The sequence below is a fragment of the Pleuronectes platessa genome, chromosome 16, assembly GCF_947347685.1.
Source record: "Pleuronectes platessa chromosome 16, fPlePla1.1, whole genome shotgun sequence".
NCBI lineage: Eukaryota > Metazoa > Chordata > Actinopteri > Pleuronectiformes > Pleuronectidae > Pleuronectes > Pleuronectes platessa.
Genome location: NC_070641.1, coordinates 3284133 through 3311793, shown reverse-complemented (window position 1 = coordinate 3311793; position 27661 = coordinate 3284133). Strand labels below are relative to the sequence as shown.

The window sequence follows — 27661 nt, the reverse complement described above, 5'->3', positions numbered from 1 at the left end:
CAAGGCACCCAAATAAAATGCTCATTGAATGACTTGAGGTGGCTTTTCCCAGGCATTTATTACGACACACACTCACACACACACACACACACACACATACACACACACTCACACACACACACACACACACACACACACACACACCGTAATGTATTTCGGAGTTCCCACAGAATGGGGCACTCCCCTGTCAGGACAGATAGAAATACACTGGGGAGAGCTTTAGACACAGTATCCTAGTCACCGCTACCATAAAGTTAACCGTCAGAAGAGGGCTTGCTGTGTTTCACTAGCTTGCGTGACAGCTTGGAGCTAACTTTTGTTTGAGACTATTGTATATATAGTTTGAAGACAATTTTTGTGATTTTTTCTTCTTTGCACAGATGGCCAATTTGTAGCAGTTTGCATACCTTGTATAAAAATATCTCTTGATGTTGTATTTCTTGAACACAGTGATAATCTCTTGGCATTTTATACTTCCTGCATTTGAACCGGCACTCTTTCTAGCCCTGATTCTGTCATCAAAGCCACTAATGTCATCATGTTAACATGTCACAGCTGAGAGTGAGATCTTCAGTTGACTTCACCTTGTGTTTAAATTGAGGTAAATAGCAGTCTCATTGTTATTCATCTCGAGATTCATTAACATAATGCTGGGGGGGGTATATTTTTTCTTTGTGAAGACGTTGTGGGCAGAGATGGTTAGAAAGGCACAAAGTCTTGTTCTGGAGGAGGGTGGATTCGACAAGAAACTACTGTTAATTTCCATTTAGAAAATGACCTTAACAAAGGTCTTCTAATCTTGACAAAGCAGGCTACGTATTGTAACCCAAACTATTATATTTCCTGAGTAGATGGAGGGAAGGAGTTCCTCTGGCTGGCTGTGATGTACGGTCAGATGTCAGGATGTGTCAGTGAGCTGCTGGGGGAGTTACCTGTATTCTATTATTCATTCTGTCCTGGTGTTATTATTTCATGGAAGGACGGTTGCTGTGAAATTGTTACATTACTAAGATGATGAAATTCTGTTGTAAAATCTGTCACCCTACATAGACACATGCACGACTAGCTGTTCATGTTTGATGAGTGTGGGAAGTAATCACTATTGGTGGTGTAAAGGATGTAACGGGTCCTGAAGACCTTTTGTTCCTCTATTCACAGACTTTCATTCCGCACATCAGGTTTCCATGCAATTTCAACAAACCACGTCCTTGTTGTGGTACATTTTCATGAACTCTACGCATTACCAATGAGACGATAGCAGTCACAACAATTTGGTCGCCAAGCTCCCATCTGTGTTCTCAAAGCCTGTCTCTGGAGTCGGTACAAGATCTCTGTGTTAGGCAAGAGGCTGGACCGCCTCCAGTTTCTTCTAATCTCAACAACTGGGTAAACATCAGAAGGCCTGGCTTCAGATTAAGCATTTGTGTGTAGGTGGAAATTATTAAAAACAGCTTCAGCAGAACTGTTAATAATGGCTCATTTCATTTGAGAGATCCAACAAGGTTGTTTCAGGAGGTTTTGATCTGAGTCAAGATTCAGCCTAGATATTTCGGAAAATAACTTCCTGCTGCTTCTGGAAACCACGAGAGGAGTCGTGCGCTAAAACACTGAGGTAAAGGTGTTCAAAAAGTGAATGTGTGATTGTCACAACACCTTTTTACATTATACATACTCATTAGGGAAGGTTCAAATGACTCAAGCATTTCACTGCCAGCGACTGCTTAATGTTATTGTTGTGCATTTGATAATAAAAATCTTCAATCTTCAATCTTGAATAAACGAAGATCAAATATCACTTTTTCTCAAGCATTATGGCAATCACTGTATGCCATAAGTTTTACTGCCTGAAGAGATGATTTCAGTTATTGTACTTTCCCTTCAGCAAACACTGCATCTCATTACATTACATTTCATTTAGCTGACGCTTTTATCCCAAGCGACTTACAAAAAGTGCATTCAACCATGAGGGTACAAACCCAGAACAACAAGAAGGTACAATTTCTTCACAAAAAAGCTAAACTACAAAGTGCTATAAGTAAGTGCCATTTAAGTGCTACGAAATGGTTGTCGATGGGGAGCTCGTTCCACCATTTAGGAGCCAGGACAGCAAACAGTCGTGATTTTGATGAGTGTTTAGCTCGCAGTGAAGGAGCAGCAAGCCGATTGGCCGAAGCAGACAATAGTGAACGGGCTGGGGTGTAACGTTTGACCATGTCCTGGATGTAGACTGGACCTGTTCATAGCACGGTATGCAGGTACCAATGTTTTGAATCGGATGCGGGCAGACACTGGTAACCAGTGAAAGGAGCAAAGGAGCGGAGTAGTGTGAGTGAATTTAGGTTAAAAATCAGTAGAGCTGCTGCATTCTGAATGAGCTGCAGGGGTCGGATGGCAGTAGCAGGTAGACCTGCCAGGAGGGAGTTACAATAACCTAGGCGTGAGATGACAAGAGCCTGGACTAGAACCTGCACCGCCTTCTGAGTGAGAAGGGGGCGTATTCTCCTGATGTTGTACAGCATGAATCTACAGGACCGTGTTGTTGGAGTAATGTTGGCAGTAAGGAAGGGTTGGCTATCGAGTGTCACACCCAGGTTCCCATCAGTGTGAGTGGGGGTTAACACGGAGTTGTCAAAGTAAATAGTCAGGTCCTGGGTGGGAGAGTCTTTCCTTGGCAGGAAAAGTAGTTCAGCCTTGTCAAGGTTAATTTTCAGGTGGTGTGCAGATATCCACTGAGAGGTGTCAGTCAGACAGATAGAGATTCGTGCTGCTACCTGTTTTTCGGATCGGGGGAAAGACAGGATTAGTTGGGTGTCATCAGTATAGCTATGGTAGGAAAAGCCATCTCCAAATTGTACCGCCCTGTATATTTTGTATAACAGTGGTACAGCGATGAACAGTGTTTCAAGTAGCAGTGGGTGATGTCAGAGCTGTTGCTCATGATTTAAATGAACTTGCAGAGAAGTATCACCAACTCTGCTGTTCCGCTCAGCTGTACAGACCATCTTATCTTCTTTGAGGTCATTGCCTTGGTTCATAACCCTCAAATCTACTATTTCTATTCCAGAAAACAAAACTAACTGCAAAGTCCATAGTCCTATCAGATCCCAACTAAAATGAACTGAAACAGCATTATGGAATTTAATTGAATCTGATTCTGTTTTTACTAACATGATGAGAATATGCTTTTCATTTACATATTTGACAAGTTGTAAATCAGTACGTATGAGTTGAATCCGACCTGATAGCTTCCAGCTCTGGAAACCAAAGCAAACCACCATCTCTGTGTAAAAGTACAGGCTGAACAAAAATGATAAATAGTAATAACAGACTAAAATGTGCTTGCACGGTTTCCAGAAGTGTAGTATAATCTGTGCTTAGTGTTTGGAGTAATTGAGTAGCCCTCTTATTCAGGCCTATATTTAGCACATTGTTGTGCCATATGGATTTGTGTGTATTATCCTCCGGACATAAGCTTATCATCTCTTCATCAATGGGCACTCCTCATATCTGCTTGGCAGTCGCTGTGCATGATGACAGGGAATATGCAGGGCCATTGTTAACAAGGAGAATCAGGCATTCAAGCTTTTCCACACAAACAGAGGCATGTTCAAAAGATTGAAAGTGCCTCTAGGTTTTGCCAGGTATGTTTTCAACTGCTTCACAGTCACTTAGGTCATATGTACTCATGAATGTTTCCTGTGACAGCATGAAGGAGATTATTAGACTACGTTGAGCTGGTGCAGGCTGGTATTCTAGGATATTTTCAAATATGCTAAGCTTGGCAGTAAAAAATATTGTTTACTTGTGTTTGTACCAAATTATTGTTATTGTTCATGGACCTACTCTTTCATCCAGAGTTATTGCACCTTGCTTGCAGTCGTTTACCTTCTCAGTTTTTTCAGTAACTATTAAATTCTACATTTTTCACTGTTTCTCACCAGCAGCTAATATTTATTCAACCACAGAACCTCTACGTGAAATCCCACCTACTCTTCATCCAGCATATTAAGCCTAAATGAATTTGAATAAATGTGAAAAGTTTTTGTATTGTAGGTATTTGCAGCTATCACTGTTGACGGTGATCTTTGAAGTGTTCCACCTCAAGTGATAAACACAGAGTTTATCGAACATCCTAATACACTTTATTTGACTGTTTTTAGATGATGTGACATGTTGGCTGTTGATCTGTGATATGAACTGGGGGGATACCAATCCAAAGGTGGGGAACCTGCCTTTTAAGTAGTTTGTTGAATCATTTTATGGGATCATGATAACTCCAGCAATTTGATTGAACTCCCCTAAATCAAAGAAAAACATGATGAAGAGACCAAAACCAAATTTTGCAAAACTCAAAAACCATTGTCACTCACCTCTAAGGGAATGTGTCTACCTTTTAAAAATGGCTCCATTAATAACATTACATTTATCAAAAAGAATCAGCAGATTGTTTGACAATGACACATTATTTGCCAGTCTCAGCCGGAAGCATCAGCAATGAAACAGATGCTCACAGGCTTGAACGACAAATGACAGTTGTAATGGATGACAATTGAGGATTAAATTGCTGTTTCTAAATGGAGAGTGGGGCACTTATGCGTGTTTGAATGCATCAAAGCCCTCCCTGCCCTCTTTCACTTCTCTGTGGCTCAAAAAGCAGCTGTTAGTGTAGTGGCATACAAATATTTCATCCCACCTATTTCTGTTGTGAGTAAATGTCATTTACTTTCATAATTGTGAGTTCAGTCAGAAAACTCACATTCATTTTTTATTGCAGCAGTAGAACATGTTTAGTGTTTGGCGTCTAGGCTCCAACTTAATCACTCCCCCATATGATTACACAGGAATGATAGGAGTGATGACCAAATACTTGCAACCCCCCCATCGGAGCCTACATGTGGATGCTGGGGGGGTGGAGGGGCTGAAGCAACTGGTAGTTCTACTGCAGCAGTAGTATGAGAAAAGGGGATGATGGGAAATGTCTCTCTGGTTAAATAGACCACCAGATAAGGTGGGTGTGTATTATAGATGGTTGTGGAGAGGGAGGTATGTCCAATGATGTATGTCACATGATTGAGGCAGCTCCATTTGTTATTCATAAACTGTAGGAATTTAATATAAAAACAGTGCAGAGTTTGGATTAGAAAATCCCTGCAATTCATAATATGTCAGCAGAATATTCCACATATTCACTGTTAATGAGGAAATAAAGGAGATAATAATCAGTTACAATGAGGATAGCTCTGTTGAGAATAAAACATGTTCTGCTTTTGCCACTTCTGCTCTTATGTAAGCCATATTGTCAGTGAAAGATTTGAGATAAAAAAAAAAGACTATGATAAAGTACATCATAATTCTCAGTAAATCAGAATGAGATTGAAAATTAGGAAATTATGAGAACTTCTGAAAATAATGTGAGAATGTATAATTGAATTTATGATATATATATATAGATATTCAGTAAAGTATCTGATTGTGAGTCGAAATTATGAGACAATAAGAAATTGAGCATTAAGTATTTTTGTGAAATGTTCTCACTATGACTTTTTTTCCAAAGTTGCGGAAAGGCGCTTGAACAAGCTCTTGATCAAACAACAGCCACATGTTTGTAGTCCAACAGGCGGCTGCAGATGTGCGCAGATGGATTCACTGGCACTCTTGCTGAGCCTTTTTGAATGTTTCGGGACGCTGGTTATGTAAGAGATTAAACGTGCGGCTGAAGGTGGAGACGCGAGGAGCGGACTGTCTGCTGGTGGTGGAATTAGAGGCTGCACACACTCACCATCATGTGGCTGAGAGCTGACGGCTGAAGGCTGCGGGACGTCCAACAGACCCACCGTCTCTTCGGAGAAGCTCCATTCGTCAAAATGCCAACATTCTCCGTCATGTATAGAGGAGCAGTCATCATCAGCAGGTAACACAGCGGGGCTGGAGCAGGGGTTGGTGGGAGAGAGCCAGTTCAAGCTTCAGTCGACTCCAGCTCTGTGTTCAGTGTCGGTGGCGTCGCTGGTGTTGTCCCTCTTTTTTTTTGGAGCACAGGGGACACGGACACGTTAGGGTCGGTTCAACTGGTTGTGGAACAAAATAACGGTTTCAGCTATTTTGGCGCGCTGAGCAGGAGCCGCAACATGGTGCTGCATTATGTTCTGATTGAAAACGAAGATGCTCTATGGTTAGAATAACTAGTTCTCCTTTGAGAGTGTGTGCGTATGTGAGTGGGTGGGCGGGTGCGTATGTGTTGAGGACAAACCTCTCCGTTTGTCGTTTAGCGCGTGGCGCAAGACGAAAGACGATAAACGAGACGCGTCTTGTGTTGACTTGTTTGTACAATCGAGTCCATTCTGTAGTCGAAAGTGTTTCCTGTATTTGCCTCACTGCTCCTTCAGAAAAGCAGCCAGCCATCAGAGGGCGATCACGATGTTTTGGCTTCACTTGTTGGAGCTGCCATGTCCCTCGTTATAAACAGTTTGAGTAGATCAACACAACATAATTTTTTTCTGAAAGTTCAGGCTTCTAAATGATTTTGAACCTGCCCTGCTTAAATGGTTCATAGTAACACCAGTGCACAAAGAGAACATATGAATTGTAACTGCTTTATGGCTGTTTCCATTGAGGTTTTAGAGGAAGCTTTGCAGAAGTTTTCTTTTTAAGAATTAAGGATGAAATCTTGGCTGCTCTTTGTGTCAACAAAAAATTATCGAGATTAAAGGCAGTGAGTGGATCATCTGCCCATGAACGACTCAAACCCCTTGGTGAGGGCATAGAGACTTTAAAAAGAACAAAATACTTTTATTTTATATAATCAAAAGGTTTTAAAAAGTTTAAGTTTAATTAAACCCAAACTATGCAAGTCATTCTGGTGTGTGTGTGTGTGGTGTAGCCTCCTTGTTTCGGTGACAGGAAGAAGGCGTCAGGTTGTTACTGGTGAACCCTCTGCAGTTGAAATATTGATAACCCCCCGTGTCATTCAGGTGGCAAGGAAACAGGGAACTGTAGATGTCATTGCTGGGAGGACATTGGATCCAATTCCCCACATGAATACAACAGTCTCCCCAATTTACTAAAAAGTGTTGTCAACATGTAACTTAGTGCTGGTTTATCCTTTTCATCTTCTCTGTTTTATATTATATTTAATAGTGTTCAGTAGGAGACAATGGATTTTCCGTAATTGCTAATTGAGCCAATGTTAGATAAGGAAAACTGCTCAAGATCAGAATTGTCAGATCTTGATCATACATGTTGAAGCAAATGCTGTGGGGTAAAGTGAGACATGAAGCACAAGTTAAGTTTAGTCTTAAACATATTTTAGTGTTATATTACATTATATATGTTTTATTTTTAATGTCATAAACATTGTGGAAAAGCCTTCTTGCAAAGAAACTACACCGGGAAGACAACCTGGGGCCAAACACCCCTCGCAGAGATGGAGAGTGTAGCCGCTGAGGTCATGCAAAGAAAGAACTCCTTAAGAAAAGCTGGAAGGGATAGAAATATTGATAAGACAACCCTCAAAAGATTCATAAAGAAAAAAGAGAAAGGGAAAGTAAAATCAGTAGCCTGGGGTGCAGTAGCTGTGGTAAAGAGAACATTCACAGATGAGATGGAGGAGGAGCTTGCCAAACACTTGAAACAACTAGCTGACCAGTTCCATGGCCTTGCTCCAGTTAAGTGCCGTGAACTGGCATTTGAATACGCAGAGAAAACAATATCCCTGTCCCTGCCAATTGGACAGAGAAACAATGTGCCGGTAAGCTAGGATGTGCAAGAGATCTCATGAATCATAATAATCATAAATGTGCTTAATTGACCAATCCCCATGATTCTGTCACTAGTCTGATATTAGTTTTGGAATGTGTGGTTGTCAATCTAGCTGTCGGGATTTTAACTAATACAACATGTGTTGTTATGGTAGTTCCAAAGTGGAAAAAGTAAGTGGATCACTTTACCCCCTTGATTTATCTGGTCTGTCTCAGACACAAGACCACTTTTTTTAAAACAGTCACATTTTTTTTTTGCCCCTTGTCCTGAAGACATTCTGATCATTTCCTTTGCTAGGAAACATCCTGAATTAATGGGAAATGTGTCAATTTGACTGATATATAATTTTAGCTTGCCTAGAGGGGAGCAAATGTAAAAAATGTCTCACATTACCCCGCTCTCCCCTACTGTTACATACGACTACAATCATTTTTTGCCAGCCTCATCTTATAACTGTACAGTCAAAAAGCTTTTTATTCGTTAATAAATAAAAAAACAAACATTTATGCCCATTTAACTGTTGTTGGCTGCCTGTAGCAGATATTGCTTAAAGTCTAGCACACTACCAGGCATTTTGCACCTGCACCCAAATAACTAAAGTCCCATGTATATTTGTTCAATTCTTAATATCTGAATATCTTTACACCATCTCATTTAATTCATTAAATACAAATTATATCTTTGAAAGGTTTATTTTGCATTCATCGTCTTGCAAAGACAAATTTGATGCATCCAGGCCCAGGTTTTAAAATGTGTGTGTGTGTGTCTATATATATATATATACAGTAAATATATATATACATGTGTGTGTAAATTTGTATAATTATAGGCACACAACATCAAACCAGTTAGTAGCTTTAATGTTGTGCCTGATCAGTGTATACAAAGGCAGCCCTCCGTCATTTAATCCTCTTGCATGCACGGTGTAACAGCCTGGAGATTAAAGCTCAGCTCAGACTCTGTGCAGAGGAGGTCATGATGACGAAGACGTCAAGCCAGGACTTAACAAGTCCTCTTACCTAAGTGACTAAACAATTTAATTGTCATTGCTTTCCAAAACAACCCTAACCCTACATTTGACAACTATCCCTGGGGAAGGATTTATTACTGTTCTCTTGGATTAGACTTCATTAGTTCCAAATAAAGCACCCAGGAAAATATACAAAATAAAATGTTCATACAGTATAATACATGTCACAAAATAACACCCACAGCAGCAGCAGCAGCAGCAAGACAAAACTGAATATATTTTCTCAAGTCAGAGCTCAGTGCTGGGTTGCTCTTATGTTAAAAATGTACACGGAACAGTGACATACTTTGGTTGTTTCTCCTAAAGTTTTCCATCTAGAGGTGTATATTTACAACTGCCAGCCAGTGATGGCAAAGAGTGTCAACAAACAGACTAACAGTATCAGTCCAGGGAATAGGAAAACTGTTGAGGATTGTTACTAATGTCTCTCTGCGACAGCAGGCTCTTGTTTTCATGTGTTTGACTGGTCTGTTTTTTGAACCAGTGTTGGATATTTGTACAAAACTAAATGACCATATATATTTATGACTAAAATATTACATTCCTTACCCCAAGATTTTTAACGCCAGCTGTGTACACAAAAAGAGAAAAAATCCTTAGCAATGTTTTTGTAGCTGTCTTGGCACACTCATAAGTGTGATAACAGTATTCATTCCAGGATAACAATGTTTCGATGGCCTTGCATATTCTTTCATTTAAGACTCTGATTTGCATAAACAAATCTCTGCAGTTCTATCCTGGTGTTCCATGATTGGCATTTTGAAACGTTCTGTCAGTTTCCTTAGTGTGAGGCTGCAGGAGAAAGCATGTGGGGCAGACACAAGGCCCAGTATTCATCATTATGTTTTGTCTCTCCTTTAATGTGTCACAGCTTTTTTGTGCATGTCAAAGTTCTGCTAAATTACAAAGGCCAAAGACTGTATTCTCTTCCACAGTAGACTCTGCTTCTGAGAAGCCTGGAACACCTCATTTTCATTCCTACCTTAGACCCTGTTCAGACCTGGTATAACGTCTGTCCTGAGAGATCCGATCACTAGTGGACAGGGCTCCTCTGATCTCACCTCTGCCCTCTATATGCTAATAATCATGCATGGTAGGCTTGCTCATTAAGACAAATAGTGTTGGTTTTACCCAGTCTAAGTTTACAGATTTGTCTGTTGTTACTGTGTGTGATGAGCTGTGTCAGGAGGGACTGAATGAACGGATATGTGTTGTTCAGTGTTGATATTGTTGGCTGCTAACAGACCAACTTATGGACACTGACAAGAGTAAATATACATATAAGCTGTAGCAGGTCAGGGATTTTCTGCTAGATGTTTCTTCCAGTTAACAAGGTTTTTTTTTCTCCCCAATGTCACCATAGTGCTTGCTCATTTTTGGAGCAATTGGGTTTCTCTATACATTTAAAGGTCTTGACCTTTTATTTAAAGTGCCTTGAGATACTGTTTATCATGATTTGGCGCTATACAAATAAAATAGAATTGAATTGAATGTTAGCTGCGTAGGCAATTCCTTCATATGTGGCTCAGGACACAGGTTCACTCAGCGAGAAGATGTTGGCCCTGTTGTCCCAGACCTCATTTAAATGTCTGAGTAGTCAGATGTCAGGACGCATTCAGACCTGTAATTAGTGCTGACTGCTTGGGATCACAAGTGATGGATGTTTATACCATGTCTGAACAGGGGCTTATCTCTGTATAACATCTATGTCCTCATGTAAGACGCTAACATATCTACCTACCAACTAGTTTGGCACAATTTTTAACAGAACCATTGTTAGCATGGCTATAGCTGCATTTACAACCGATCAGGACATCAGGACAACAGAAAGTTTATACATCTTCCGCCGCAGACTTAAAACACACCTCTTCCGACTATACCTTGATTAAAGTTTAAACTAACAATTTAGTAGCACTTAAATGGCACTTACTTATAGCACTTTGTAGTTTGGCTTTCTTGAAGAAAATCGTACTTTCTTGATTATTGTTGTTCTGGGTTTGTACCCTCATGGTTGAATGCAGTTATTGTAAGTCGCTTTGGATAAAAGCGTCAGCTAAATTAAATGGATTGTAATGTTATCTTGAAGCCAGAGAGTCTGGTCCTTTTGGAAGGTGGAGCCAAGAGCTAAACCTGAGCATTTCAGACAGAAAGGGAAGAATGAAAACCTGTTATTGAAGATCCCAAATTGAGAAAGACGAACCTGTAGATGGCAAAAAAAATTGGCACGTTATGTTTTCCTACACACTAAGTACAAGAGTCGGATAATAGCTTTAAGACCAGAGGGCTAGGTCTGTTAACTGTCAGTTTGTGTTGGACTTATTTTTCTTCTCTTTTCTCTCTCCCTGCCTCTCCTCTCCAACTCCTTCATCCCTCCATCCCTCAAATAGGACACTCATGGGTCCATATGGAGTCGACCGAGCTGTTCATTCCATGGAGTTTACCGACTGTGAGAATGGCCTGGGTAAGTCATGTTGTTGTCATGGTTTGAAAGATCTGATTAGTTCTGTCTCTTTTGCCTCACCTATTTCTTACAGAAAACATGCAGAAGCCTCTGTTCCTGCAAACACTGTGTCCTCTCCATCTCGTACACAATCTTTGCTCTGTAATTTTTTATGCAATTGTACATTTTCTGTCACACTAAAGGCACACACATGGGCCCTCACATCGTCCCCCTGTCCACAAAGTTCTGTGCAGACCCTTGGACCAAATCTCTGTGGCCATGTGGACTGCGTGTATTACAAGCTCTATAAATGTGCATGTGCTAGAACAGCAAACTGGAATCTTGTTTTGTCTTTATTTTTCTTTAAGCTGTCACACATTTAGGATTCTTTCGTTGTTCAGCCAAACACAACAATGATCCCCATGCCCCATGGCATTTAATTAGTCTCAAAAGCTGTGCACATAGAAACAAGGGGCATGCATGGGATACAAGCACAAAAATCTGTATCTGTGAGCAAAAAGGATTTCTGCTTCATATGCATAACTTTGTTCCCTCAAAGCTGGGACTGCGTTTGATGAGCACTCGTTTAACACTCTCAACATGCTTACGACTGCTGGCCACTCACTTGTCATAAAATTTGGGACTTTGAAGGCCAGAGCTTTTGATTGGGCCCTTAGTCAACAGGACCTTTTTTTTAAACTCTTCATTGCAATTGTGGACCTCTGCCATGGCATATTTACTCTAGCCCCAATATGGATATCTAAAGTGTTTCTTTCCTATTAAATATTGAAACAGCCACTTACACTGTTTAAATATTGTCATGCCTCTACACTGGTGACACACAGTGGCCTAAAACTCCTTCCATGAGTTCATCCCTCAAATTTCTTCAAATATACATATAAATGGTCAGTTGGACTCTGGGGTGAATAATTAGAATTTAGTGCTCAATTGTCAAGGTGGCTTTTTTTATGATATCTTGAGGGAATCCTTTCAAATTCACTAAATTCAGTTCTGCATGCAGAGCAGAAATGCTCTGTCCCAAAGATACTGTTTATCACATACACACTTGTTTTTTTTTTTATGCAGCAGGTTTTAATTGGTGTTCTCGCATTTGCGCTTTTTGTTGCCCACTTGCACGTCTGCAGCTCTTGGCATCCATGTTCGTACTGAAGAATGACAAAAGTTTCACACGCATACACTCCAGTTTACAATCGATATGTTGAGCTGAAATGTGCTAAACGGCTCTGTACAGCAGCTGTGGTTCAGGATGTAGAGTGGGTTGTCCACTAACCAGAAGGTAACCCCTTCAAACACAGTGTCCTTGGGCAAGATACTGCCCAGTGTATGAGTCTAAGTGTATAATATAGAGAGAATGCTGCAGGTGACACCTTTTACATTACACAGTCATAAGATCCATTTTAATGCAAAATATTATTCAATGAAGCTGTAGTAAGTCCAGACCACAATCGGTCCAGCTCCTTTAATGTTGTCTGCTTTTATTCTAAAAGAGGGAACCACGTAACTGTTTGGACACTGAAGTGCAGTTACTTTCTGTCCTCAATTATTGTGTCATAAAACTATATTTTGTTGTCATTTGGGACAATTGATGGATCATTGTGGTTCACAATGGACTTTTCTTTTGCCCTTGTGTTGTTTATAGCAGCTAATTTAGTATGCGATAAGGGATCATGAAAAAAAGTGATGCCACCCATCTGGCATGTCCTTTGCAGCTAAAACTTTCATTTATGTTACAAATCATGGACAAATCCTATTGCTCAGCTCAAAGTGACACCATGATGCATAGCCTTACAGCATCATTCTATCTGGCAATGGAGCCTGATTTTGAATAGCTGACACAACATAAGTCCTACTTTTAAAGGGATTTTCTCTGCAGAGGAGGTATCCTTGCTAAGTATCAGTGTTTTTGCCTGGAAGAGGAAGTGGGTCATGTGGTAAAGCCCTAACCCACTTAACACAGCTGGGTTAAGAATACTGGAGCTGCTGTTGTTTTAGCTGTGCTCCTCTTCCACGCCACCACACGTGCCTACGCAAGGACAAACAGCTTATATGCATGCATGTAATTTAAGTCGCACTGCTGAAGGAGAGGTCTACACTGTGCACTGCAAATGCAAAAAAGTGCATTCAACTTCATTTATACTATTTTTTTAACTTGTATTTGCTTGTTTCGGGTTTTCAATGAATAATGTGTGTAATGTGTTTTTCTGAGTTCCTAAGCTGGGCTTCCCAGCATTCACTCAGGCAAAGATTGGTTCTGAATCATCTCAGATACAGTTGTGAAAGAATGCATTCCATTCCATGATTTTTTTTGCACTGTGAGTGAGGAGATAAAGTGGGTCTACTAACTAGAAGGCCGGTGGTTTAAGTTTTCTTGACAAGATACTTAACCCTAAATTGCCCCTTACGGTCGTGCTGGTCCGGTGGGAGTGATGTGTGACAAAGAAAGGGCTGCACATAGATGCACTGTATGAATGTGTGGTGTAGATGGATGAATGGTAAACTGCACTGTAAAGAGCTTTGAGTAGTCATCAAGACTAGACAAGGGTTATATAAATACAGACTATTTATATTGTAGTTAGGGGAGAGCGGGATAATGTGAGAAATGTTTTAATTCAGGATGTTTCCTAGCAATGGAAATGATTGGAATTTCTTCAGGACAAAGGGCAGTGAAAATATGATTGTTTTTGGCACAATAGTTGATTAAGTTCAAAGCAAGACAATTTACTTTTACATGCAAAAAAACAAATTTTTGTGAAAAAACATACTTTCCACAGCACCAGCACCAACTTCTCCTTCATAGCAAGGGGGGAATGGGAGGGGCTTGAAAACATAATGGTCACATGACCACAAATGTGTACCGTTGCCTAGATACAGGGGGTGTCTCACATTACCCGATGTCTCACTTTACCCCGCTCTCCCCTATATGCACTGTCAGTACCATCTTTCTGGTACTGGTGTGAGGACAGGATGGTGTGTGTGTGTGTGTGTGTGTGTGTGTTTGTGTGTGTGTGTGTGTGTGTGTGTGTGTGTGTGTGTGTGTGTGTGTGTGTGTGTGTGCAAGTTTTTATAATGAGTTAATCTCTATATATTGGCTTTTTTAATATATTTTTAGGACCAACTGTTTCCTCAAGCTCTAGGTAAAATTTGAATCTCAAACATTAGGTGGAACTGTGAGTAGAGGCAGAGCCAACATTTCAGTTTGTCTGTATTCTACTGATTTGACCATATTCTTTGGAAATAGTAGGAGGATTGGACACAACTGTAAGTTTTTTCATATAATGTGCAAGATTAGTTGAACTTTCAATAATGAGGTCCTCCATGACTTATTATTGTACTGGTTGGGCGAATTGCCTGACACAGATTAAACATTGAATGGTCCAAATTGAAAGCTCTGGCACGTAATAATACAGAAAAGCCTGAAATCACAAACACCATATTCATAAAAACATTAACCAAAGTGTGTGGTTCAAGGTAATTAAACCAACATTTCATACATGTAATGCACTATACTGCCAATGTACAGTATATTTAAAGCTTAACACAACCGATTTTCATTCATACATCTACATCGACTTCACATATAATTTTCATTGCTCATAAAGCTAAGAACAAGAGAGGTGAATGAAGAAAGAATGGGATCGCTGTGAAGAGATAAAGATAATTGTCATGTTTTAGATTTAAATTCGAAAACTCAATATCTGTAACTGTGTTTACTGAGTTGTATATCCCCATTTAAACCCCTTATTAAAATGCATTTTGGGTAACAGGTTTGCAATTGGATACTTTTTGACCAAATTACAGTAAAGGTGTTAATGCACCCAAGATGCACTGAGGACAGATTGTGATCAGATTGGCCACACTCCCTCTGGATATCTGGATGGGAATATTAATCACATGTGACTGTCCAAACCAACAAGGCTAGCAGCTACAGGCAGCTAAAAACACCAGCCAGCTAACACAGGAACCTCTCAGTAAGTGTTATTTAAGAAACCTGTGGGTGGAGTGAAGACAAAGCTAATCCAATAGCAAGAAGAATGTCATAGCTTCACCATAATATTTTCTTCGATCTCTTTTTTGTTGTTGTTTTAGTGGATGGACGATGTAACATGAGCTGGACAGAGATCAGTTCTCAATCAGAACGAGTGCTGATTGATAAATAAGATGCAATATCATCTAACAGATTGAAATGTGGATATGATCAAATGTAAAGTAAGAGGCTGTATCGAGCTAATTGTGTTGATAGTGACACCAACTTCTCCTTCATGGCAAGGGGGGAATGGGAGGGGCTTGAAAACATAATGGTCACATGACCACAAATGTGTACCGTTGCCTAGATACAGGGGGTGTCTCACACTACCCGATGTCTCACATTACCCCGCTCTCCCCTGCACAGCAAGATAGATATAAAAACACATATAAAGAACACCACATAAAGTTACTCACAAATACATTCAACTTTGAATTAATGTATCTAGGAATTTGCGCTGAAAAGTGTGAAATCACATTTGCTTCACATGAACGTCTGAACTATAACAATGTAGACCAGAGAGCTGTGGCTGAAGCCGGTGGTTTGATCCCCAGCACCTCCAATCTGCATCCAAAGTGTCCTTTGGCCATGTGTCGATCGTGTATGAATGGTGTGTGATAGAAAAAGCGCTGCATGTATAGACACAGTGTATGAATGTGTGTGTGAATTGAATTGGTGAATGGTTCTTGTATTGTAAAGTGCTTTGAGTGATCAATAAGACTGAAAGGTGTCATATAAATATAGTACACTTACCATTCACCCTACCATTTAAATAATGAAGTACAAGGAGCGATGAGACGTATAGTGGCTGAAAGTGTGCGCATGCGGTTGTGTGTGCGCATGCGCATGTGTGTGCGCATGCGCTTGCGTGCGTGTGTGTTAGTCTAAAGCAGCAGGTGACACACGAGAGACACAAATCAGCTTATTGTCGTCCAACTTGAGCATGTTCAAGTGTACACACTGTTCTGATACATAAAGTCTAAAGACCACCCAGTACATCTTAAGCCTTCACAGCTTTGGGAGGGGGTGTCTGCTATGCGCACTGTAGCTAACACTCCTCCTGCATGTCCTACAACGAGGACAGCGCATGCTAATCTCTTTGTTATTGCAGCTGAAAGCTGTACCACCTCAGCGTGTGGGCAGGAGGTTTTCATGGTGAAAATCATCTCCGTCACAGCTGTTTTTGCTGACATGTTGGTAGAATTTCAGTCCTCACAAGTCCAGAAATGGCTTTTTGTTGTTGTTGTGTCATTATTTAGTCACTGATCTTCTATCATCTGGTTTGCAATAAACTATTTTTAGAAGATACTGTGCCTTCCATCATTTAGAATTTTATCTTTACAAGGTCTGTGGAATATTTAATCCTTGGGCAGCATAAATGCCCTTGACGCATTACGAGCAGGAAAAAATCCGGGAAGCGAAATGTGAAGCTGAATAAGAGGAGGAGAGGCACGTCTTTTTTATATTTGCTCCAGCTGCTTATGCATTGGAATGATTTTTTTCTTATCTGATGACTGGGGGAGGAGAATGCTTTGAGGCTGAACAAAAGAACAAGAAACTGTTTCCCTCAGAGAAGAGCAAGAAGGGAGGAGGGACTGTGATGAGGAACTTTGTAACCCCATTTTTAAGACAGCCGATAATTAACATGCACCCCTTTGCTGCAGCCCCAATTAGTGTTGCCGTTTTGTCTCTGTGGTAACAGTCCAACGGCAGCCAGAAGCTGAAGAAGCCCTTATCTAGTAGTTAAAAAATGTAGACCAGCAATGCTCCAGGGATTTCATCGGGTTCGACTCAACAACAGTGATGGAAAATGTCTGAACGACTGTCAGAGATGTAGAGCAGATCAACCAAAAGACCTGAACATAACCTTAATACAAGAAGGATTTGACCTAGTAAACAGACAGCTCAGTGTATTTTCTTATATGCAGATCTATTCAACAAAATGTGCAAGAGTAGAGCTGCATGAAGCCACTGTAACTGTGCTGTAACCCCTAATGCACAGCGAATACACTTACCCTCAAGGTGCAACACTACAGCCAAAAACTATGTTGAGATCTTGGGCTGTTTTGCTTCAATGTTGCATTTTAATTCAGACTAGTTGAATGAAAATATACATATTTTTCTTTAAAAAAAAATGCTGTCCTCATCCTGAACCAGGAATTTCTCTACAAGAAAAATGTCTACAGGATGAATAATTTCTCCAATGAACAGATATCTGTTCTGGACATGTATGCAAATTAGCAGATATTGAATAAGATGATACCTTTTTAAAATCCATTCACACATTCATTATCTATCATTATTATCTAAGTACCGCAGGGGCTGAAGCCAATCCCAGCTGACAAAACTCAAGAGGCGGACAGTTTGCCAGCCTCGGCTGTAAGTTGTGAAAATATTGAATAGGTGGAGAACTGTGTAGTTAACATGAAGTGTGATCATCTCCAGAGAAAATCCTTCTTTATTCTGTCAGTTATCAGAGGAAGCTAGAGTCACAAGTCATGAATTATTATTACAGAATCGTCTATAGAGCAAAATGCAAAGCCCTGTAATGTCATTTACCAGAAACATGTTGACCTGGTAAGTGTTCTTAATCCCATTCTTTTAAATATATACTTCCAAACTTCCTGAATCACAGAGGACTAATGCTCCTTTCTAGAGAATGAACACGGTGACTTATATGACCCTCTCAACTCTTCTGTCAGCGATACACCAATAAGATGGCAGCTGCTGCCGGGTGACCTTCCCCTCCTTTCCCTGACGTCACAATATTCAAAATCCCATCTGTACCAAGTTATTATTATTCATTTATGTGCACTAATTAGCATTTGTTCCATTTCAGCTTTTTGCTGTGGAAATACTGTCTGAAATGATGAAAAGGTCATGTGACCTAAATGTGAAATAACACCAACTTCCTGTATAATAAGTAAGAACTCAGTGAAACCTGATTTCTCAGATGACTTTATTCTATCATCTCCTGATATTTAAGTTTCCATGGTAGTAAATTTACCATTGTACATGATTCTTGCGTCCTTGTGGCTGAGAGTAGGGAGAGTTTTATTATCAAACTAAATCTGGACAATGAGATCCAAATGTCGTTTCAATGAGCATTGAGCAAGAAAACAAAACTGAAAGTGATTTTTCTTCTCTCAACAGGAATTAAAGTGATAGGTGGAGTGAAGGAGGGCACTGGAGAGGAGTTTGGAGTCTACGTCAAACGGATTTTACCAGGTGGCCTTGCTTCAAGTGATGGTAAAAACCGAACCCTATACATCCTCTTTATGTATAGGGTATGGGGCAGCTGTGGCTGAGGGGTAAAGCGGTGATCCTCCAGCCTGAAGGTTGGCAGTTCGATCCCCAGTCTTCCCCATCTGCATGCCAAAGTGTCCTAGGGCAAGATGCTGAACCCCTCATAGAACAACAAAGTGCTGCTAATAGATGCACTGTATGAATGTGTGTGTGAATGGGTAAATGAAAAACTGTACTGTAAAGAGCTTTGAGCGGTCATCAAGAATAGAAAAGTGTCACAGGTTTGCATGTGTTACTTCAAGTTTTATTTTACTATCTACACAAGAAGATGTGTTCGGTCAAAATATTTTAACAAAACACCAAAATGATTAAAATGAGAAGATCTGTGATCAGTTCGCGGTGGCAGCAGGTCAGGCAAAGTATTCCAGATGTTCCTCTCTCGAAAAAGGTTTTCTAGGCCCTTCTTATGGATCCTGAGAGTTTCTCAGAGCAGATGAGTTGTAGAATCTCTTCTGTTTGCTCTGATTCTACCCCTGGCTCTCCTGCAGGCCTCCAATGGAAGGTGCAGAAGAGGCAGTCTCCTCACATGCAAATCAGTTTCCTCTGATAATTTTTGTCAGAATACTTGATTTATCAAATGACCAAATATTTTCTACACAGTCCTTAATCTTTTGCTCTGAGGATTGCACTGGGATAGGTGCTGGTTTAAGCTGGAGAATGGCTCAAGCTATGACTCATGTTACTCTTGTCTGTTGGAAAAATGCAGGGGACTGTGAGTTAAAGTCCCTGGTGTGTCTGACTTGGTGGATGGATGCACAGTAATGGAGTTTAGTGCTTACATCGTGTTTAGTTTCATATCACAGCAGAGCTCTTGGCAGTCCTCAGCCAGAAACCTGGCAACATAAGCATCACCCTTTTAACCATCTGCATATATTGTATCAGCATAAATACATATCATATGTTGGATAAAGCAAATGAAACTGTTTCCATGTGTTCACATTTGACCTTGACTGAGCAGTTTCATTTCAAAGTTTAGTGAACATCAATGTCATATTGCTAAATACTCGCACACGCACACATACTAAAATAGTATGTGTTGTATAGTATTTAATGTGTGTAAATGATGTGCATGCCACCAAAGTGAACAATATGTTCACCACACCCATTAGTCCTCAGCCAGAAACTAAGTTACATTAGCATCACTTTTTTACCCAAGTGCATGACTCTATTGGTCAAAGTCAAGGGGTATGGGTCCTCTCATTAATGCATCAGTCACACTGGAGCCCTGACAACTTTAATATCTCATATTTATGTTTATGACAATTTCTATTTTATAATAACTTGAGCTGTGTTTGACCTCTTACAGGAAACCTGTTGCCAGGGGACCAGATCTTGGAGGTGAATGGAGACAGTTTAGTAGGAGTCACAAGCGAAAGGTAATCCTATAAAATCTCTATGCTTACATCTTTGTTTAAATGCTATGATTGAATGAGGTGATACTGTTACAAATATGTAAACGTATGTTTTGTGTCTGTTTGTCTCACAGAGCTGTGGATGTCCTTAGAGCAGCCTCCGCAACCAGTCACATGCGCCTTCTCATAGCCAGAGATGAGGAGGCAAAGTAAGTAGATTTCTGAAACTGTACTCAAAATCCATATATGATCGTCAGGGTCGTTGTAGAGCTGGACCTAAATGCAGACACAAGGAACAAGACAAGGCAGGCTGTGCAAAACAGAGTATTCAATACTAAACAGGCTGATTTGCAGGAAAAAAAAACTTTGGGTATCTGATGCTAAAAACTCCGACAGCCAAACACAGGTGGAACATGCTGCAGGATTATGACGTAGGCCGGTGGACAATCCTATAATACAATTTAAATGTTTATATTACACTTAGTATTATAACTTTCGTTAAAAAGCACTAATTGTACTATAACCAGTGTGGGTTATAATAAGGTCAGTGTCAGCTGTCAGCATCACAGATCCCATCCTCTCTCCAAATCCTTTTCAGACAGCATGATCCTCGACTCTGAGCTAACGACTACATAGGTAGCGGTGGATTTGCATGTACGTATTCAAATGAGCAAGAGTGTTGCAAATGAACGTGTCAGGTTCTGCCTGTAAATCCTCAGTAAGGAGACTGTGGCACAGGCAGGATTTACACTTCAGCTGTTAGAGAGGATACATTTCAGGAATGAGAAGTTACTAACGTAACAGCATTTAGAGACAGCCTGGATTTACTGGGTAGATCCCAGTGTGACGTTGCAGAAGTGCACGCATGTGAAGGAAGTGGATGTGATGTGTTGTGTAGTTTTAAGGTGATCATTATTCTTGTGTAGTGCTGGATTCTCACAAAGTGGTGTCAGTGGTGAGGGTCAACCCCGCCCCCTCCTCTTGACTTTGTGTTGCATGCAAAGGGAGGGACAGCAGACCCAGGGAGGGAGCTTACCCCAGTGCAGAGCTCCTGACAAGATGAGCCATGTGTGTTAATCTGTGCTCTGTGCTTTAACTACCCTGCAGCCTGGGGTAGAGGAGCAGGGGGGGAGGAATGACGCATGTCTGTCTGTAAATGCAAAACAAAGCTAGTTAAGATTAAATATTATAATAAATGAATAATTATTGGTTCATCATGATCTCAGGTTGCTTATGACTATTTGGAAATGCTAAAGATGGACATCTTGCAGGGCATTTTTGGCTTTATAGGATGTAATTGTTTTAGCTCAAAGCACTTTTTTCGTACACTCTAAATATCCCAATGCCCACTCAAATATGACACAGATAGAAATGAATAAAATAAAATTACATTGTCTTGGTTTATTTTCAATTAAAAATAGAAAGCATGGTGAAGATATTGTTGATGAAATGGTTCAGGGATTTGATTTGATTGCTCAAACGTGTGCATGATGACACCTGCAGTCCCTCGCCTATGTTGTTTTTAGGAGGCCAATGAATACATTTCACCTCATTTCTTATTTAGAGATGAAAGTTTAAACTAAGTGCCTCCCAAACTACCACATCTGGCGGCACTAACCAGGGGCTAATGAGACCATGAGCAGTTATATGGGTGGTATGAATGAGATATTCAATATCATGCATATTTTGAATGAGAAATATTTTGATATCACAGAAGGAGAAAACAAACATTTATGACACATATTCCAACAAGTGGCAAAATAATGGAAGTTTTAACAGAAATGTATTTTTTTAATCTTATTTCGATCATGTTAATGTCAACGCAGAGTTTTTATTCTTTACAAACTCCCTTAGGATGGATTTCATGTTCTGCCTGGCAGGCTCATGCCAAAGGACCTAACATGATATGAATGTAGGATGATAGTCTGTGTCACATGATCATTATATAACTGAGCCATAGGAATAACCAAACTCATTGCGAAAATTCTCTGGATTATTTCCATTCTCGTCAGTAAGAAATGACTTGCCCTGCTAGTGGCACCTCTAACCCAGTCATCCGGTGCTGCTGGTTATGAAAGAGCTGCAGTCCAGGGTCGTCTTTTTATGCTGTCCAAGAACAATTTGTGCTCTTATTTACCATGGAGCCAATGTGACCGCATATCATAATCTGCTTAGAAACAGCAAATTCAAATCATCATGCACACGGGCTGTCATATTGTTGTGTTGTTGATAATAATATTTAAGTAACGTCTATTTTTAAATTATTTACATAGTTTAACGTCTTCCGAATGTTATTGATGTAAATACCATTATTTAATCATTTTTCAATCTAAACCTGTTCTCTTAAAACCTGCATGTTGAAAGGTGCTGTTTGCTTTGCCCGTTGTAATGTTGCTGGTAGCGTTCTTTCTGTTAACTGTTAAAGTGATGTCCAGTAATTGAGCACTGGCAATAAAGACCTCTTGCAGGACCCAAGTCACAGGCATAGAACACTACTGTAATTCCCTTGCACAATAACTTGCGATGTTCAGAGTCTTCACACAGGAAAGTGACAGATAATCGCACAACGTTCAGAATCGATATTCTTGTCCGGTTCCCTTTAGTCCTGATATCTTGTTAACTTTTTCCCTGAGTGAGTTAGGGAAAGTCAGATTTCCAATTCTTCTAATAACCTGTACATAGATCGTACAGGGCAGCAAATTAAGCCAGGCCTTTACATCAACAACCTTCTAAACGTTTGTCCTTTTACTTTTTCAAAAGGAGAGAATTTGCTGAGCTGTTGGAGAAATATGGATCCAATGGTAGCACCGGCTCAACACGCAACTCCCCTATCCAGCAAGGTAGGAAACTGCTGCCGAGTTCCTCCACACTCACTCCACTTTCCACCAGCACTCACTGTGATGTAAGGTGGGCAGATCTGCTGTTCATTCATCTGTGTATAACTACAATCTGCATAATAAACAGCACTTTCTCTAATAAATGGAAGAAGCCTCAGAAAGTGCATTAGAATACAGATAAAGAAAAAGTGCCATTTACAGTGTGATGTTATAAGGATGACAAAAAAGTATGAAGAATATGAACTGGCAACTATCTGGTGCTTCCAAATTACCTTTCTAGATTTGATGGAGCCCTAAGCCTACAGGGTAGATGGAGTAAGTCGGCCTTTAAAAATGGCTTATAACAGTGCACTTGTCCATTACACAATTACCAACATCTGTTTCAGTCAGGAAGGAGGCAGCCAGCTGGCACAGATTTGTCGACACAGGGTTTGTGCAAGTGAGCACACTTGTGTGCTCTGTGCAGTTGATGGTGTTGATACACCAGACCTGAACTTCAAAATGAGGAGACATAGTTTTAAAAATGTATATGATGATATATGATATAAAGCTATTACATTTTGTTCACTGAATGATCAAACTAAAACTGGCAGAGTTACTCTCTGTGGCTCTGCATACGCCAATATAAAGATGGCACAGTGAATAAATGTACTGTAAGTTTTTCTTCTCTTTGAAGCTTGATCTCTGTGAAATCACTCACAATATGATGTATTTTCAACTCATTTTATTCAAGAGTCCATGACATACCTGTTTATTGCTGAACAGCAGCATGAATAACTCCCCCACTCTGAGCTTAACCTTTGATTCTGAGGACAGGAAAGATCAGATGTCACGGCAGTGGATAAAAAAGAAAAAACCCCAGCTCTGGGGTATATTTGGCTGCTCTGCAGTTGTTTTGGTCAGTATACTGAGTATTATTCAGTGCTTAGGGTTGTGCAGACTTAAGAAATGTTTGAGAGGACATGTTTTTCAGTAGAGCGACTCTGTGCCGCTGGAGCCATCTGTGGCAGCTCAACTGATGAGAGCTTCTATTGTCACATCTCTGAGATGAGCACTACTCCTCCTGTAGTAGAAAGTGGGGCGGCAGTGGCAGAGGGGTAGAGCGGTTCAATCCCAGTTATCCCCATCTGCATGCCGAAGTGTCTTTGGGCAAAATGCTGAACCCGGAATTGCCCCTCATAAAAAAAATATCTGTTATCCTGCTCACACTATGAGATCCTCTGGCAGGGGCCTATTAAATGTTCCAGCTTCTCAGCCAAAGAGCTCGAAGACTCTGGAAGAGCCTGTCTTGGGAAATACAAACTCAACATTAGTAAAAAAAAAGCTAAAAACATACCGCATTCTCTTATTTTACATATTTCTAGTTTTAATTATTGTAATGCATGGTCATGCTTTAACTTTTCAGTCATTCGTTTTATTCTTTTATTACTGTTTTCTTTTTTTTAATTTGTGATACATTTAGTAAATTTGTTTGTGTGTCGGTGCTGTATGACTTGGTTATGGCTCAAGAATGCAGTGTGTTACTCTACTTCCATAGACATATACCTCTCCTCATTTGCTAATCTCTATCATTTACTGGCAGATACTGTGTAAACCTATACGTAATATGACATTGTAGATAAGAGACATGAAATTACCACTTCACCACTGGTATGTCAGTGGACATAGGTATCTGCCAGGAAAAGGAGTGATGAGTCATTTTGAAGTCGCACATAGCATCAGTATATCATAATCAGCAGCGGCATATGTCACTATGAATTGGTAGATGCTGGTAAAACAGTCACGGCCCACTAAAAACCAGTGGGGATACAGCTATGAAACCGAAAATGCCACAAGAACAAGAGCAGCATACCATCAGCCACTTGTAATCTCAATTTTTGCAAAATATCTTTACTTTCTCTTTTGTGTTTCATGTTCTGTGCCACTCCAAAGGCAATCGTTTCCTGGAAAGTATGTCATCCGGTTCCTCGTCTCGCTCTCAGAGTCCTTTGCAGTTGAGCCCAGCCGGCTCTCAGAACATGTTCAATAACAGTGGGCCCATGCTGCGCTCGCTCAGGTGAGAGCGATCAAAGGATTGACATGAACCATCACACTGCTCTCCTCTTGTTAGGAACAGATTTACCAACTGTTTAGTGGATTTGCACATGTGCTGCTCTCACCAACTGGGCTGCTTAAACATGCTATTTGAAATCATCCATAGCTAGACGCTCTATCCAGCTCAAGCAGGACATGTGGACACAGCAAATAAAATACTTTCGCGATCATTTGAAATAATGGAATAATAATAATTTTCATTGCAGTAGTTCTGTGCTAGAATAAGAGCCAAACTACTAGTGAATACCTCACACTGGAATGAGAAACATATTCTGATGTCTTAGAAAGACTTGACTTACAGTTAATTGAATATTAATAACGCTTGTAGTTTTGTGTGGGGATTTTACATGAGAAAACACCAACACAGCTTCCTTATTTACTATCAATGAGTAGTAATTAGAAGCTTATTGGGACAAATTTCTGAATTAATGACCCAGTGATTGTAGAATATGGTCGTGCAGAATGCAACGTTAGTGAGTGCTTTATGATGGCTAAGAAAGACCCCAAATGCTCCTGACATTCATTCTAATAAACAATGAATAAGTGTACCTTTATATAAAGTGTTACACAAAGTGGTATGTTCTTCCTATTACCTAGTAAACAGTATCTACGTATATCAATGTATCTGTGATAACGGCCAAACATTTAAACTCCGTTCATTAGAGTACACTAATGGCAGTAAGATGAATGTATCTCACCCTTTTCGGTGCTTGAGAGTTTGATGTCTGTGTCTGTGTATTGTCAGTCACCCAGGTGAAGGAGTGATTCAGCTGCTTTCAGTGGCACGATCCAGCAGTTTAGGCATCACCATTGGAGGGGGCTCCAACCGGCCTGATGGCCCCGCTGTCTTCATCCAGGAGGTCCTGTCTGGAGGAGACTGTCACCGGGTAAGAAACAAGGGCGACAGCTTCAAATACACAAACTGAAATTAAAATCTAAAGCTGCCTATTTCAAATGCCCCGGAAAGATTAAGGATGTGTAAAAGGGAGTCATGTTTTCGCGAGTGGTGTAAATAAATACACCATTATAAATGCAAGCAAGTTGTAAAATAGATGCAGTGATCGTGCACAAAAAGTTGGAATGTAGTCCTGCATTTATTTACTTTTTATTTATCTGAAATTTTATTTTTCAAACTACATCAATTGTTTTTGAGCATCGGGGGTTACAGAAGAACATCCCGATATTTGAGAGAAACACAATATTCCCTGATATACATCCATTATATATTTTACGATGTGGCCAACAGTTGCCTGATTTCATCTCATGTCTGAGTTATTAACTTGTCTATGTTTTGGCAATGTTTCCATTGTAGCAGTCTCATTTCCGATTGGAGGAACTGCTTAAGATTTTAGCAGAATTTTAGAAACAAACATGATGTCTCAAAACAGCATGCATCATACTGTTACACCTTGGCCCCATAGCCCTGACTGGAGGACCACGAGAATAAAACATAACTGAGATGGATGCAGTGCAGCAGCAAGGGACTGTCTGTAGTGAGGTGGAGCAAACATGGTGGAGGAGGCTAGTGCAGTGACAGAGGGATGAGGAGGGAATGAAGAAGTGCATGTGCAGCTTTGGCCACAGATTAGTGTGAAATACTGCTGAGCCATGCTGAGCCATACAATCTTGATCCTGATTCTGTGACTAGCTCTCTGACCTGGAGGAACAGTAACAGCCAACACACACGCAAACACACACACACACTGTGGTCACACACTCAAACATCACACATACTTTAGGGACACTGTGGTTCAAAGGGTAGAGCAGGTTTTACACTAATGGGGAGGTCACTGTTTTAATTCCCAGCACTTCCAGTCCACATGTCAAAGTGTGCTTGGACTAAACAGTACAATGGTTGACTTTAAAGCATTTTATATAAATGCAGTTCATATACAAGTGCAGGGACATGCCTGGAGGACCCTAACCCTAACCCTGAATACAATTTAAAATATGTATCTTATAATGTTTTCTTAATTTATATCAGAAACTGAAATTAACATTACTGAAAATTGATAACAGCTATAATGTAACGTCAGCTGTATGTTATGTTAGCTGAACATCAGGTTAATTTGAGCAGACCTTTCACTCACCTTGAAATACACATTGTATTTCACCATCATGTATGGTGATAAAATTTAAATGGCAATAATGAGTGAAGAAATGGAAATTCCAAATTTGTTTTGATAAGGTACATGAGATATGAGAATATAGTCTTTAGTTGCTATTCTGATTCTGATCTTATACATCACCCAGTGCTGATATTGGAGGGGTTTGATTGAATATTATTTTATTTATTAGATTGTCCAGCCCCACAGTTTTAACCTTTACATCGGAGACATCGTTGAAAGAAAAGAGAGATAGCCAAGGCTTCCCGTCATTAAAGTGAGGGGTGGATACCTCAGCTAATCGTGCAGTTAGTCTCAGCAACACAAGGATCTGTAACTACTTTTGAAATGGTGTCAACGTGGAAACGATTTAAGATCTAAGTGCTGCAGGTTGCCATCACTTAAGAGGTTTATAATATGAGGAACACAGGTAGAGTAGAGTAGAGCCATTTGAGCTTCTCTCAATCAGTTAAAGACGCATTTATCTCTTTTAGTGGTAAGGGCAACTGGTGTAATAATAATAATACTCATTAACTTAATTGATATACAGGGCCTTTCAAAATAAAGTTACAGAGTGCACACACATTGCAGACAGAAGGAGTCATCAAGGTGCAGTATGGTCACTGGAGCACTAGAACACAGTGACACCGATATCATAAAATATTATACTATCATTTCACCTGCATGTCATCACCAA

General features: G+C 40.2%; 1 protein-coding gene across 3 annotated transcripts in view; it reads left to right on the top strand.

Moving 5' to 3' along the window:
* The first annotated feature begins 5625 nt into the window (after positions 1-5625).
* The window catches only part of si:dkeyp-72e1.9 (syntaxin-binding protein 4), a 48011-nt gene continuing 25975 nt past the window's right edge, over positions 5626-27661 (top strand). For 2 of the 3 annotated variants that reach the window (XM_053442676.1, XM_053442675.1), the window contains exons 1-8: positions 5626-5911; positions 11173-11246; positions 18424-18519; positions 19883-19952; positions 20063-20137; positions 22689-22768; positions 24698-24821; positions 25605-25746. In XM_053442676.1, coding sequence (XP_053298651.1) covers positions 5865-5911; positions 11173-11246; positions 18424-18519; positions 19883-19952; positions 20063-20137; positions 22689-22768; positions 24698-24821; positions 25605-25746 — 708 coding nt within the window. In that variant the 5' untranslated portion in view covers positions 5626-5864. The remainder of the gene's footprint in view (positions 5912-11172; positions 11247-18423; positions 18520-19882; positions 19953-20062; positions 20138-22688; positions 22769-24697; positions 24822-25604; positions 25747-27661) is intronic. The other variant, XM_053442677.1, reaches the window with a different exon arrangement.